General features: G+C 42.2%; 1 protein-coding gene across 2 annotated transcripts in view; it reads left to right on the forward strand.

Annotated features, from left to right (window-relative positions):
• HTR2C (5-hydroxytryptamine receptor 2C) overlaps window positions 1-13,672 on the forward strand; it is a 214,822-nt gene that overhangs the window by 190,129 nt on the left and 11,021 nt on the right. For both annotated transcript variants that reach the window (XM_056491801.1, XM_056491803.1), the window contains exon 4: window positions 10,569-10,769. In XM_056491801.1, coding sequence (XP_056347776.1) covers window positions 10,569-10,769 — 201 coding nt within the window. The remainder of the gene's footprint in view (window positions 1-10,568; window positions 10,770-13,672) is intronic.

A 13,672-nucleotide genomic window follows, 5' to 3' on the forward strand; every position in this document is an offset into this window, starting at 1 on the left:
CACATTCCAACTTCAAGTCTTTTATGGTGGATTCAGAGAAGTGAGCAGTTTTAATTATTAACAGGTTGTGCACAAAATGCTTACAATACTGGAAATCCTTAGCATCATATTATGTGGTTTTACAAGCTGGGTTGTGACATAAAATTACAAATCTGTTGCTTGGAGTAAAGGGGTGATTTAAAGTTTCCTTAGGCTGGTTGGGGTGTAGCAGCTCTTCTTGGAGGGTGTGCAGTGAGAGGGTTGCAGGAGCCCTGTTCTAGTCAGGATAAACACTGCAGCTCCATTCTCAGCCAGCCCTCCCAGACCCCTGCTTTCCCTGGGGTGCTTTGGATGCTTGAATGATTGTTACAGGATGACCTGCCCTGTTCACAGCCAGGGGGCCTGGGACAAGCCAGCTTTCTCTGAGCATCATATCCAGCTGGGAGGTTGATTCCCAGCTAGTCTGGATGGGAAATCCTGCAGGAGGGCCAGCAGCTGAGCCCTCTCTCATCCTTAGCACCTCATCTCGTCTGGCTGCTCCTGGGCTGGAGATGGGATTATCCTGCTGGCCTTGACAGGTGCAAAGGGAAGTACTGGCACGTGCCAAGGTGAAAGCTGCAGGCCTTCTTCCTCCCAGGCTTGATGCAGGGACATCCCCAGACCTTGATTCTTCCACATTCCCCACCAAGGTGGTGGATTAAACACAAGCCTTTAATGTTGGTACATTTGCTGCCACAGAAGTGGGGTGGGTTGCAGCTGGGGCTCTCTGCTCACACCCCCATGTCCTGTGGGAGTCTGGGCTGTCCAGGAAAGCCTCCTGTGCTGCTGAGAGAAATGAGCTCCCTGGCAAGCTTGTCAGCCAATAAAGCTTTCAGACCTAGTCTTCTCTTGGAAAATTATTTTCCAGTCCTGTGAAAGGAGCCTCCAGGGTTTCCATAGCAGGGCAAAATGAGGAAACATATAAGAATTATGGGAAAACAAGGAAGAAGTGGGGAAGGGCTGCTAGGTAACTGACATTAAGTTCTGACTTTGAATCATTGTGCTGGTAGATAAAGGCTAATGAAATAATATTTTTCAAGTATTGTTCAGGGTTTGAGAAGAGATCAAGTAGTTAAATAACTCAGTCTATTTTAGTGGCACTTGTTTACTTCCTCTCATTTCTACATCTTATTCTTTAGTGAAAAGACAGTTATCAGCAAAATTCCCTAAGTTTTTGTCTGGGTGACACCACACATCAAGAATCCTAGTGGAAAACTGCATTTTGGGTGCAAACTGGGCATATTTTGCACACTTGCATGGTTCAGTAGGTTATTCTTACAGAGTATAGAACTGATCAGCAATATATGCATTTTCTAGGTTGCTGTTAGAGTTCTTTAATTAAATGTCTGTCTCTGTTTACACACAGGAGGAATTGTCCTCCACCCCTGTTTCAGGGAGTGACCATGATCCTTCATTGTGCTGCCATTTCATTGGGGCAGGCTGCACAAGCACAGATTTCTGTGCTGAGCTGGAACATGGTGATCAACAAACACCTAGAGAAGTGACACTTGCTCACATGCTCTCACACTTTCTTGGGGTTGCTGCACATGAACAGTGCTCATTTGTTGCTGTCTGACTAGGAATGCCAAATAATGCAATAACACATCATTCCTCTTCCAAACAGCAAGAAGGAGTGATTTATTGAAAAGCCATGGCATATATATAGGATAGATAGTGAAAAACGAAGTAGAAAAGACTCATTGGTCAAAGAAGGCAACAGCTCTTTGAAAACATGCTTTGTGTAAAATATCATGAGACACTCACAGGCTCAGTGGTCAACACCAGGTGTTTATCTGTGTTGTTCTTCCTTCCTTTGTTTTGTCTCAGAGAAAGATCCCCAGACTGGGAAAGGTCTGGGCTGAAGCTGTGAAAAACAACAGCTTGGGAAAAATCCAGGCTGAATTTTTCCACGAGCCTTCAGCAGTGTCCACACTCATTAGCAAACTACTCCCTTGAGAGAGCCCCTGGAGGTGCTGTTTCCAGTGTGCTGAACTCCAGCCTGACATTTCTGCTGTAATGAAAAGTGTGTCTGTTCTGGGTCAGGAGAGGCCTGGGCACAGGAGCAGAAATGCTTTGCAAGTGAGAGGTGTGCACCCAAGGTATGCAGTGACAGCAGGCCAGTAGATGGCACTAAGGATGAGAACCAGAATTTCCAGGCTTCTCAGCATCCCCTAAATAATTGCTTTAGGCAGTGGCTGCTCTGGAGCACTCTCACACTGCCATTCCTACCTGTATAATCATATAGGGTCAGAGATGCCCATCACCCTGGAGGAAGCTAAATGTGGAATGTGTTTTTCTGATCCTGAGAAATATCTATTAACATAGACCAAAATATGGCTTCTTTCCTTTGGTTGAAGTGGTTGCTTGCCAGTATCAGTCTCACCAACTGCTTGTACTGGCTTTTGACCTCATCAGACAAGAGACTGTGCCTCACACTGTCAGGAAGTGCAGCCAGGGCATTAACCCACTAATGGGAAAGCTCATTCACTGAACTCCTCCAATATCCCTAAATTCCCTGAAGCTCTTGAGTGTGGGTTACACTCTGCTTTGGCACAGGACTGGTCCAAGTGCAGGGCTGCACTGAATAGGGGCCAAAACAAGAATCACATCCTGGGCACATCAAGCAGCCTGCAGCAAGGGGGAGGCAAAATCACTGACACTTTTCAAACAGCAGACCTCACATCATCTCTATATCCCAAGCCATAGGGAAAAAATAGTGAGTGGACATGCCAGGTACAGCAGACCAAACATATGCATCTGTGTGCTCAAAGCCAACACTGCTGGTTTGCAGAGCGTGGTCTACAGTGAGTATGCAAATTCTTATCAAATTTGTCCTCTTCCTGGAAGATTTAGTAAAAATGTTGGCTAGTTAAAGATGACAGATCTGTGTTCTCTGAATAAAGAACCCTTTATATCTGAAGAATACTTTATCTCTTACTGATATCAGGTATTTTATACGATTTGGAGGCCAATTTGTCCAGCTGCATTGTCAGGAGGGAGCCCGAGCTGGGAAAGAGGAATAATCCCATGTAGGCTCCCAGGCAGCTGTCAGCAGAGCACAGACATCTGAATTGCCACTGAGTTATGCTGAAATAAAACCAAATACCTAAAAAAAATTCCTCTTTATGGTTTTGTGTCCTCTCACTAGCCCTAGAGCCAGTCCTAGGATCGAGGCAGAGTCTAGACTTGATTTGGCATTAGAAATTCTGATTTCAAGCAGATGGATTCTGCTCAGCAGTCAGCTGTAATTGAATAATGCCACATTCATTTGCAGTTCTGAATTTTAGTTTCCTCAAGTGATCTGGCTTTGGCAGATATTTCTTGTGGTAATGGACCTTTCTCAATTTCATCAAAACTGAGGAAAAACCACCTGTTGCTGACACGTTTGTTACGAGACAGGTTATTTGAAAATATTTATATTCTCATGTTCAGAAGGTATTTGTGTGATGTCTGTGTTTGCTTGTGGGCTTACTTTCCAGTGTGGTGTTCATTCAACTGTTGCTTTATTAGTTGTTTAAATAGCAGGTGAGGGCTGATCTCTGACCTGCATGAAGGGAATTGAAGGAGAGAGTGCTGTCCTGATGCTGTGCTGACATACAGAACATGAGTGAATAGAAAATGTTTACTGCTATGAATATTTTATTAGACAGTGGTTTCATTTAGATAAATTATTATGAAGAACATGTAGCTCAGAAGTGTGTGAAGAGATCATAGCTGCCTTGGAGTTAAAATGCTGGAAGGAACCCTTTATATGAACTTGCTGAAACAATTCAATTAATTGTATCATTGCTCCATTAACTGTCCCTATCACTCAATGCAAAAATTCCAGATGCAACTACAGATGCTTAAACTGCAAGCAGAGAACAGCATTGAGCCTAGAAATTTATCCTCTGGCTTCAAGCATTATTTTAGTCTCTGCCAATAAATGAAAAAATCAATATAACACATGGATCTATAGAATGACAAATCACACCAGAATAATTTTATGCTTCCATAAGAGAAGAGATTCTGACATTGGGAAGTAAACAACTTTCACTAGGTTTGCTTCTTAGCAAACATCCCATTTTATTAACAGGTTTGTTTTATGTATAATGTGTGGAAAGCCGGCTCCTTGCATTTAAAATATTACTTAAATGGTATTCAAGTAATCGTTCCCTAGCTCAGATAATTATATCTGTTCTAGCTTTAATTTTCCTTCTTTCTTATACATCCTGTCAAGACTGAAAGTCATTGCAATACTGGATAGAAAGGAAAATCTAACAGTTAGTTAAAATTCTTATAACAGCATAGTGAGTACAATTGTTTAATTTGCAATAAAATACAGTCACATCAATTAATTGCTTGTGAGACAAGAACCAAAATATCTTTGGAGGCACATTCTGGAGTTTCCCTCAGTGGTGGGGGGTTTCCAAAGGAGACCATGCTGCTCCATGCCCATTCCCTGCTGCTCCCTGCCCAAGGGCCACTTGTGCCATTCTGACAGCATCAGGAGTTGAAAAACAAAAAGCTCAGAGGAAACTGAAGCTCAGCAGCAGTGTCACAGCCCAGCTGGATGTGGTCAGTGGCACAGATCCAAATAAACCCTTAGTGTGGTGTTGCACTATGGCAAAGCAGGTCTACCCACAGGTGTTCAAGTGTGGGGTGCCAGCAGTGATCTCTCCTAAGCTGTGCCTGCACACAGGGCCACCTGCTTTTCCTGCTTGGTGGCCTCCTCCATTCCCTTGGCCATCACATCCCCTGAGAACACACCCTCTGCTCAGCACCTCTTGGGATGCTCAAGCTCTTTTGAATTGAAGCACTGAAGAGCACAGTCCTTCTCCTAAAAGTCACCATTGCTCTCTGTGTGTAGATTATGTCCCTGTGCTATTTAAGGGATCCAGATAGCCTCAGGACAGCCTTTTTTCCCTCTAGAAAAATGCAGACCAGAAATTTACAGGTAAACTTAATTTCTCATGTAACTTGGTGCCCAGCAGTTCAATATATTGGAAAAACATTAAATTCCACTCTATTGATGATAAAATCAAAAGAATTGGCAGTGCTGCCCTCGAGATCAGCTGCATGTCCCTAAGCTCCTCTGTGGACATGCTGGTGAACACTGATGACTGTGGGGGATCAAATAAGACATTCTGTACTTCTTGGGCACGATGGAGATTTTCAGCACCCTCGGGTGTGTGACTCTCAGAGTGATATGGGTGTCTCTGAGTCATTTGTCTGTGTAAATCTGAGGAAAACAAACTAGCAGAGAAGAGATAACATAGCTTTACACTTCCTGATGTGGTATTTCAGACTTGGAAATGCTTTACTTCCTAGATAAAAGAGAGAGAAGAGAGTAATTTCAATTCTTTCATTCCCTTGGGAATAATGCAATGCAATAATGTTAAAACTGTATGTAATTGCTTTCTATTTTTGTAAAAGCCTGTGGCAGATATGAAACTTTAAAGTGAACATTGGAAATTCTGGTTTGTACTAAACTCTTCATTTGCATCAAAGGTGCAGTGGGGGTAAATAGCAGTGGGAAAGTGTAGGCTTTATTCTACAAACCACAACAGTGGGTTTCCCTGGAATGTATGAAAGAGTCTTCAAAAGCAGCAAAGCCCTTCAGAAGGTGACAGGTTTAGGGTATGTTCTGGGTTGCTGTTTGCATTGTCTGCTGCTGCTCTTGGTCCCAGCTAGGAAACCCAGGCGGGCACTGTCATTGTATAGGGCAATGCTCCTTTTGGAATTCCCAGGGAATTATCTGAGGCATCTCCTGGATCTTTGCTGCTGACCTTTCCATGGGTCAGAGCACTACACAGGGCAGAGGGTCAGGGTGTGGCCTGAAACTGATCCACAGGATGATCAAAAGGTGCTTCAAGCACACACAGTGTTGCCATTTTAACTGCTGGGAAATTGTGCTTTGTACTGGGATTTATTAAAACTCCTACCTTTTATTTTTTTAATTCATTAAAGTAGTTAAAAGTGACTTGTAAATACAGTAAATATCAGAAGCCTAAAATGAGAAATATTATACGTATTCAAGTTTTTAGCCAACCCAATGAACAATGTTAAAAGAGGCTTTGGAACACATAGGCGTCTTTAGTACTTATTTTATATCTCTTAACTCTGTTTATTTTACACAAATAATATATATAGTGTGCATATATGTATATATATGTCAAATGTCACAATGAGATGAAATCTATCTTTTTTCTTGCTGTCATTTTGAAGGATGGTTTTTATCAACTTTTATCCATCCCTATAGATACAAGGCACTGGCTAAACAAATATGTCCTGAAGCCTTTTCCAAATTCCTCTTCATGGCTGGAAAATAAATGATTGATGCCAATTGCTGTGACTTTCTCATGAAAAACTCTCGAAGATACAGAGATGAATTTTACATAATTCTTCACTTTATTGTTGTACAAGAAGGTATTTTGTTGCTGTTATTCCAGATTTGTCCTAGGAGTTATACTAGAGTTTCCCAGGAGATATCCTGGAGTAGATTGCATGGTAGAATACTGAATACGAAGAAGAAACAGACCTTTTTTTTTTTTTTTCTTTTTTTTTAACAACCATTCTCCTACAATCTGGAGTAATTATATTTTACCATTTGACATACTTAATTTTGCTTCCATTTGCTCTGTTTTGGATTGTTCAATCACCTCCTTCAACAGTAGCTGGTAATTCTGGCTCTCATGCACTGAACAGTGCAATGCCCATAACAGGGCTAGGCAACATTTTTTACCCATATGCATAAAGAATATGACAAAAGTGACTCAGTTTCATAGCTGCCATCTTTCTTGATGGAAAACACAAGAAAATGTAAGGAACTCTTATCTGACAGCAAATTAACTACACACAGAGATGGTCTGTGACTTTGCCAAAATGCCTTTGAGTTTCTTTATTTTTCTGCCAACAGTTTGTGCTCATCTCAGCTGTTCAGTGACACACAGGAATTGTGGTTTGCTTTTTCATCCTGGGGCAGGAGATGAAATCCCACCTGGGGACCATGACTCCTGGTTAAATATGAGTGTTTGTCCCATGTGTCCTGTGAGGAACCACATCAACCACAGATGCCATGAGATGCCATTCAGTCCTAGAGGCTGAGGCAATATTCTGCAGAAGTTTCCTTCCTGCAAGGACTTTTTACATGCTGGTTTTATTCTGACTGAAGCCAGAAGCTAACACTGATCTCAAATATCACTGCAATTGTCTTCTATACACTTTTCTCTGTGAATTTGGCCACTGTAAATTTCTACCACCCACAAAATATCTGGAGGCAAAAAAAAAAAATCTGTGATTTGATTACATGCTGGGTAAAGAAATGCCAACTTTTGTTCTGATCTGCTGCATTCAACTAATTCCCTTCAGCACCCTCCTATCTGATCTACCTGCCATCATAAAATGTATGCTTTTAGGGGTTCTGATTAATTCAAGGTGCAAAAATCTGTGTTTTTTACAAAGAATTTGGTTTTTTGCTTATGCAGGTGTTTAGTACTGTTTCATTCTTGGAGCCAAATTTGGACTGAGATGAATGTTTTCCATTGGAAATGCAATTACTACATCTTAGAGGTGCTGGGGTCCAAGAATTCATTTCACTCAGTCATCTGCTCTTTTAAATATAGGGTAATTGCTATTCTTTGTAAATGAAATAAGAGAAAAAAGAACAAATTAGAGAAATGTTACCCTCTGTAATTAGAGTGTTTCTGAGGATAAAATTGTTCTAAAGGTATAACACCATTAACAGATTTTTTTTTTTTGTAAATCCTTGTTTGCATCTTGGCACAGTCACAGGGCACGTTTCCTATGTTTTGTACATTTATTCAAAACAGAATTAGAATAAAGCTGTTTTTCTTTTTTAACAAATTACTGGCTTTGTAGGCTGTGTAGGTGTTTTTCAAAGGCACGCACCATGCCTACTTAAAAATAATTACATTTTGAGATAGAATATATATTATGCCCTTCCTATTGAGCTACAGTGATGTGTTACAAGCTGCCATTCTACAAATTTCCAGAGTGACATTTTTGTTACTGCAGATCATTTTAGGAAACTTCCTGAGAAAGTAAAATGTCTACTTGTGCAACAGGCTGTTCAGCTAGAAGTGTAATGGAGTGCTCCAGGACAGGATCTGGCATTAGGAGAACTCTCATCTCACCTTTATCTTCCAGAACATCCTGACAGCTTGCCTGGGCAGTAGTTCTGGGCAGCATGGTTGGATCTGTTGGTGTCTGTCTGGCAGCAGGTGATGTCTCCTCTCCTTTTGCTGCTGGTAGGTTTTTAGTTGTGATGCTGTGCTAGTTCAATAGCAGAAGTTGTTCCAGGGGGAATCAGTCACTGAAGTGTTTGGATAGCTTGAAGGAAGAAGTAAGAGAGGTTATTCATCATTCAATAATGCTGAAAAGGTGGTTGCTGTAGAAACCTCTTCCAGGTCTGGCAAATGTCAGGCATCAGGCTGTACCCACTGCAGCACCACGGATCAGGATGGAGAGGCTCCCACTCACAGGAAGCCTGGAGGCTGCCTGTCTTTTTCTGGAGACACTGGAGGTTTCCTGGCCATCTGCCTGATGTGGGGAGCAGCCATCAGTGTCACTGTTCCCCTCTGCAGAGGCTGCACAGTCATGGTCACGCTGCACAGGCTCCAGGGACTGCTTCTTCCACCAGGGCACGCTCAGAGCCTTGGTGCTCGTGGTGCATCTCAGCCTGCAGCACTCAGCTGGCTCTGGCAGCTCAGAGGAGAAGTGGTGAGGGATAAAGAGAGCCGAATGTGCTTTAGTGTGGCTTGGCAGTACAGGGGCACAGTACTGGGGCTGTACAGGGGGCACAGCTACCACTTGTAGGATTTCTGACTCGTTCTGTCCCAGAGCATTCACTGAGGTGTTGTTAAACACCAAGGTGTGCTTAGCTGCAGCTCTGAGCTCAATTGCAGGCTGGTGGCAATGATGTCCTCAGCTATTTCAAAGTGTGAAGGTGAGCAGGAGGCAGAATTTGATCATAGTGTTACAAAGGGGCTGAGTCATATTTAATCAAGCTGGATCCATTTGTACAGCAGAGGTGTCTCTTAAAGTAAAGATGCTCCAGCCACAAAGTGCTTTACTCAGTTCCCTTTGACAGGGACCTCTTAAATGCTTGCTGCTGTGGATTTCAGTCCATTTAATAGATGTGGTACAAACTCCCTGAAATGAGTGGCTTATCTCTCCCCAGGGCTGAGGTCTGGCTGTGTGGGTTTGGTGAGTACTTAGCACTTCATCTGCTTGTTTCCCACTGGTAAAATGAACTAATGTGTCCATCTCCTTCTGCTGTGCTCTTTGTGAAAGGTTCCTGGGCTTCTCTGGGACATTTCATAATAATTTACTCTGCTTCAGTTAATCTCAGGTTTCTGCATGAAGATATCCTGGGTCTCTCTTGGCTGGGTAATTTGTTTCAAACAATGATTTCTGAAACTAATGTTTCATCCTTTCCATTTGAGATCAGTAGGATGGAGCTACACCATTCTTAATATAACATTGATTCTGCAGAGTGATGATTCTGGTCTTTGGGGTAAACTTCAAGATTGCTTTAGATATCCACGTTCTGCATGAAGACACAAGAATATCTCATTATTCAATTATTATGAAGTCTCTCACATTTTCAGCTGCTATAGATACTCTTGATTTGTTTTGATAAGAAGCCCAGAGCTTGGCAGGACATTCTATTGATCTCACACAATCCATTCTGGACACTGATGTGGGGGTACCATTCACAAATCATTTTTCTCTGAGCTTTGATTTAAGTATCAGTGGCCCTTGAGCATCTTTCTGGGTCACTTTTATTCTCAAGCTGTTCTTCAGCACTGAGTAAACAGTTTAATAAGTGCAGGCACCCAAATGAGCTGTGTGCCAGCTGCTGTCAGATGTGGCTATTGAGTGTGTTCTGTTTGCTAACATAGACAGAGTGGGGTGTTATTCTTTACAGAAACTATCCTCAAACAGTCTTTGAATTTCAGCCACTAAATCCCAGCAGCTCTGTAAGGAGGCAAGTATTCCTTTGATATCAAGGCACGCTGCCTGGGGAGAAAAGGTGAAGTAGTGTTATTTAGCTCTGTGTTAGACTGTGCACAAAAACTGTCTGCTACTTTTCTCCTCAGCAGACAGAAACTGAGATGGACATGTCAAAGGAGTTTTAGAAAGGATCTGAGTGAAGTTAATGCCACAAAATGCTTTGCAATCTGGGAAAACAATGTGATGTTATAAAGGGTTATAAAGGGATATAATATTTGATTTTGTAAAGATATGGAAGAAAGGTTAAGAGTGGGGAACAGGGCTGAAATGGTCACATGCAGGCGCTGCCCTTTAGTTACTGGTCACAGAAAGCAGATGTTGGGAACTGGCTATGGGTTTATGGAGTGTCCAGAGCCAGGAACTGCCCCCAGGGAAGTCCCATGAGAGGTTTCCTATCCACTTCTCATGCATGCTCCCCTTACTGGTGTCGCAGAGCTCAAATATCCCAATGGTTTCTCAGAAATGGTGGCCTAGCTTCCCAAATTATTTCCTTTCCTTTTTTTCCTTTCACTTCTTTTCTCTCTATGTTTCAGATTATGCTTGGCCTTTGCCTAAACAGTTGTGCCCTATATGGATTTCCCTAGATGTGCTCTTTTCAACTGCATCTATCATGCATCTCTGTGCCATCTCTCTTGATCGGTACGTAGCAATTCGCAATCCCATTGAGCACAGCCGCTTCAATTCCCGCACCAAGGCCATTATGAAAATTGCTGCAGTTTGGACCATATCCATAGGTAAGCAACGTGCCTCACCGTCCTGACTGTGTCTGAGTGAATGGTAGTGTTACTCCAATTTCCATTTAGGAGATTTTATTTCTTTAAGAGGATGCTCCAGTTAATTTACCTGGCCTGCATGCCTGAGCGGAATGACTGGAAGTGGAAGCCTTTCCTTGCAGCTGGTTAGAGACCAGGGGGAGAGTTATTTTTCAGAGCACCACCCCTCTCCACAGCAGAGCACTGTGTCCCTGTCAATATGCTGATAACAGCAGTAACAGGACAGGTGGTGTTGCAGAAATGCTGTGCAAACAAAGCAGAGAACAGCAGCAGCAGAGCCCAGCACAAACCACACGGCTGCTCCGCGGTCACTGCAGCTCAACTCTCCCAAGTCCTGTGGTGGTGTAAGGGGAGCAGCACAGAGCTCTGTCACAGGCTATCAGAGAGGTTTTTACTGCTCCTGCTCTGGCTTTATAGCCTGCACCACTCTGCCACAGCTGGATTGCTGCTAGTACTGAGCTAGCAAGTTTGAGGTCTTAGTAAATGAGGAGTAGGCAAAACAGAAGACATGTTTGCATTACTTTGATAAAATACAATAAATAAAGCAGCAGTAAAATAGGGGAAAAAACACAAAATGTTAGCAAGATGACTCTGGAGTAGTGAGAATTATGTGAAGAATTTTCTTTTTTTTTTTTTAGGACTCTTTAAATGTGCTTTAAAAAGAGACATTTGAGGCAGGGGCAGAATTGTATGACCACTTCCATCTGCTGTATTGCCTTTTGTGCTTGATTAAAATGCAGTCTTACAGATATTTAACATTTAATTTATATTTTATAAAGTGGTTTTTGCTTTCAGTGCTGTACTGCAAGGACAAGCATGTTCCAGGTATTTGAATTTCTCTTGAGTTTTTGCCTGCTTTAGAAGTGGAATATTATTCTGGCTGTCTGGGTGCTACAGGGACTGATTCTGAAGAATTTGCCGTGGGAAAAGGCCATGGGAAAACACAAAAAAAAAAAGATAAATTAGGGAAAATATACTTCCTCTCCTCATGAATATAGTAAGAATATCTATTAGAAACAAATTTTCATGTGTCACAGGCCTGCTACATTTTCCATAGGTAATACAATCCACAGTGAAATTGGACTGGGTTTAATCAATTCATTTAAGATTTTTTAAAATTATTGTTGCTATTATTTTAAGCTCTCTGTGCTCTCTGTTTGACCTTGGAAAGAAAGCTGCTGAGTTCAGTACATAAGCAGTCACATGAGGACAAGTTCCCATGGGCTGGATTTGCACAGGCAGCTCAGAATCAGTACAGAATTTGTGCTCCACATTGCCCTGGAATGCAGAGGAGGAACTGATAGGCACCCCCCCTCCCCTCCCCCAGCTGAGATATATAAATCACATTGCAAAACCTGGGCAAGAAAACTGTTCTGCTTCCATTTTTGGAGCTAACTTGCAGATTTCTGCCTGTGCTGCCTTAGATGTTGCAGAAATATCCTTAGAAATCTGGCTGGTGCTGAAGGGGGCTCTCTGCACCAGTGCCTTGAGGACCAAGTTGTGGTTTGGACTCTGGGTCCAAAGTTCTTCATGCATGGTTCACTGATTCAGCAGAATGGTAGAAAATCTGGTGCCTGACCCAACAGGTGTAAAGGCACAGGCCTGTCTCTTCATGGAGCTGTTTGGTGAGGATTGGGCTCCTCATGATGGAAAATGGGCACATTGTGACCTCTGCTGTACCCCAAGGAAAAAGGTACCTGAGCCAGAATAGGTGAGGGGACTGTGCTGCCCTACAGGGCAAACACTCACCCCTACCCAGCTTCCCCAGATGTTTAACCACCCTGCATTTATGATAGGATATGAAATAGGTGAAATGAAGCTTTTTTTTTTTGAAGATACAGGCAGGATCAATACTCCCCAGACAGTCTGTTCAGGGCTCTGAAATGCTGCTGGATTTCCACCCTCCCCAGTGCATATATTAGGGCTTACCCTTTTACTCAGGCTTTCTGCAGTATGTTATGTTAAATGGAGAAAGAAAAGTACTCTTGGTACATATCTAACTCATTTTAGCATAACTATTTGTATTTCATAAATGAATTTAGAAATGTGGCCAGCATGGGAATAAACCAAGTGTGGAATGAAAGGGAGCTCACTCAAAGTGTATTGTTGCTGTTTTCCAGCTCTTAACTACCTCACCTGGCTCTTGGGAAGGCCTGGTGAAATCCTGGGCTAATTTCAAGTGGATGAAATAGGGTAAATGAATTCATCCTCACTTTGTTGTTAAGTATCACAAAATAGTTTGTGCATTTCTGATTGTGATTAAGTATCAAATTCAAAGCAACCCTTAAGTGCAGGCTGGTCAGTTTGCATTTCCTGAGTCCTGCTTCAGAGACTTCATCTCTTTGTATTCCATGCAAAGAATCCTGAATTTAGTTTCTGAATCAGAATTCAGAGTAGGAAGTAAAAAGCATGTAATTTATCATGATTCAGTAGCTTTTACATTCCATTTTTCTGAAATGCTAACGCTGACAGCAAAATATAAAAGAGGTTCTTTGCCCATTGAGCTACAAATTTGTCAAGTTGCACAAGCCTACACTTATGATTAGGTTTTAAAGTAGGGGAGCATAACAGACTCCTCTTGTCTCTTGACAATTTCTTTGTGAATAGATCTTTTCCAAAATCCTCTTTATCCCAAATTAAAGTACATCACAGACAGTTGTCCTGTGCTTTAGCAAACATAACTTGAGCAAGACTCTTCAGTTAGTGGCTGCTGTGAAGGACTGGGCTTGTAAAAATTAGTTTTGTGATGGATAGCACTGTGCTGAGGCTGGAAATAAAAACACAGGCAACAGAAATATCTCCACAATTGAAAATGAAAATCAATTTTAGGTGTGAGCCTGCTGGCAGAATCTTGGTATTGTTTC

Source organism: Oenanthe melanoleuca, chromosome 4A, assembly GCF_029582105.1.
Source record: "Oenanthe melanoleuca isolate GR-GAL-2019-014 chromosome 4A, OMel1.0, whole genome shotgun sequence".
In the NCBI taxonomy this organism is placed as follows: domain Eukaryota; kingdom Metazoa; phylum Chordata; class Aves; order Passeriformes; family Muscicapidae; genus Oenanthe; species Oenanthe melanoleuca.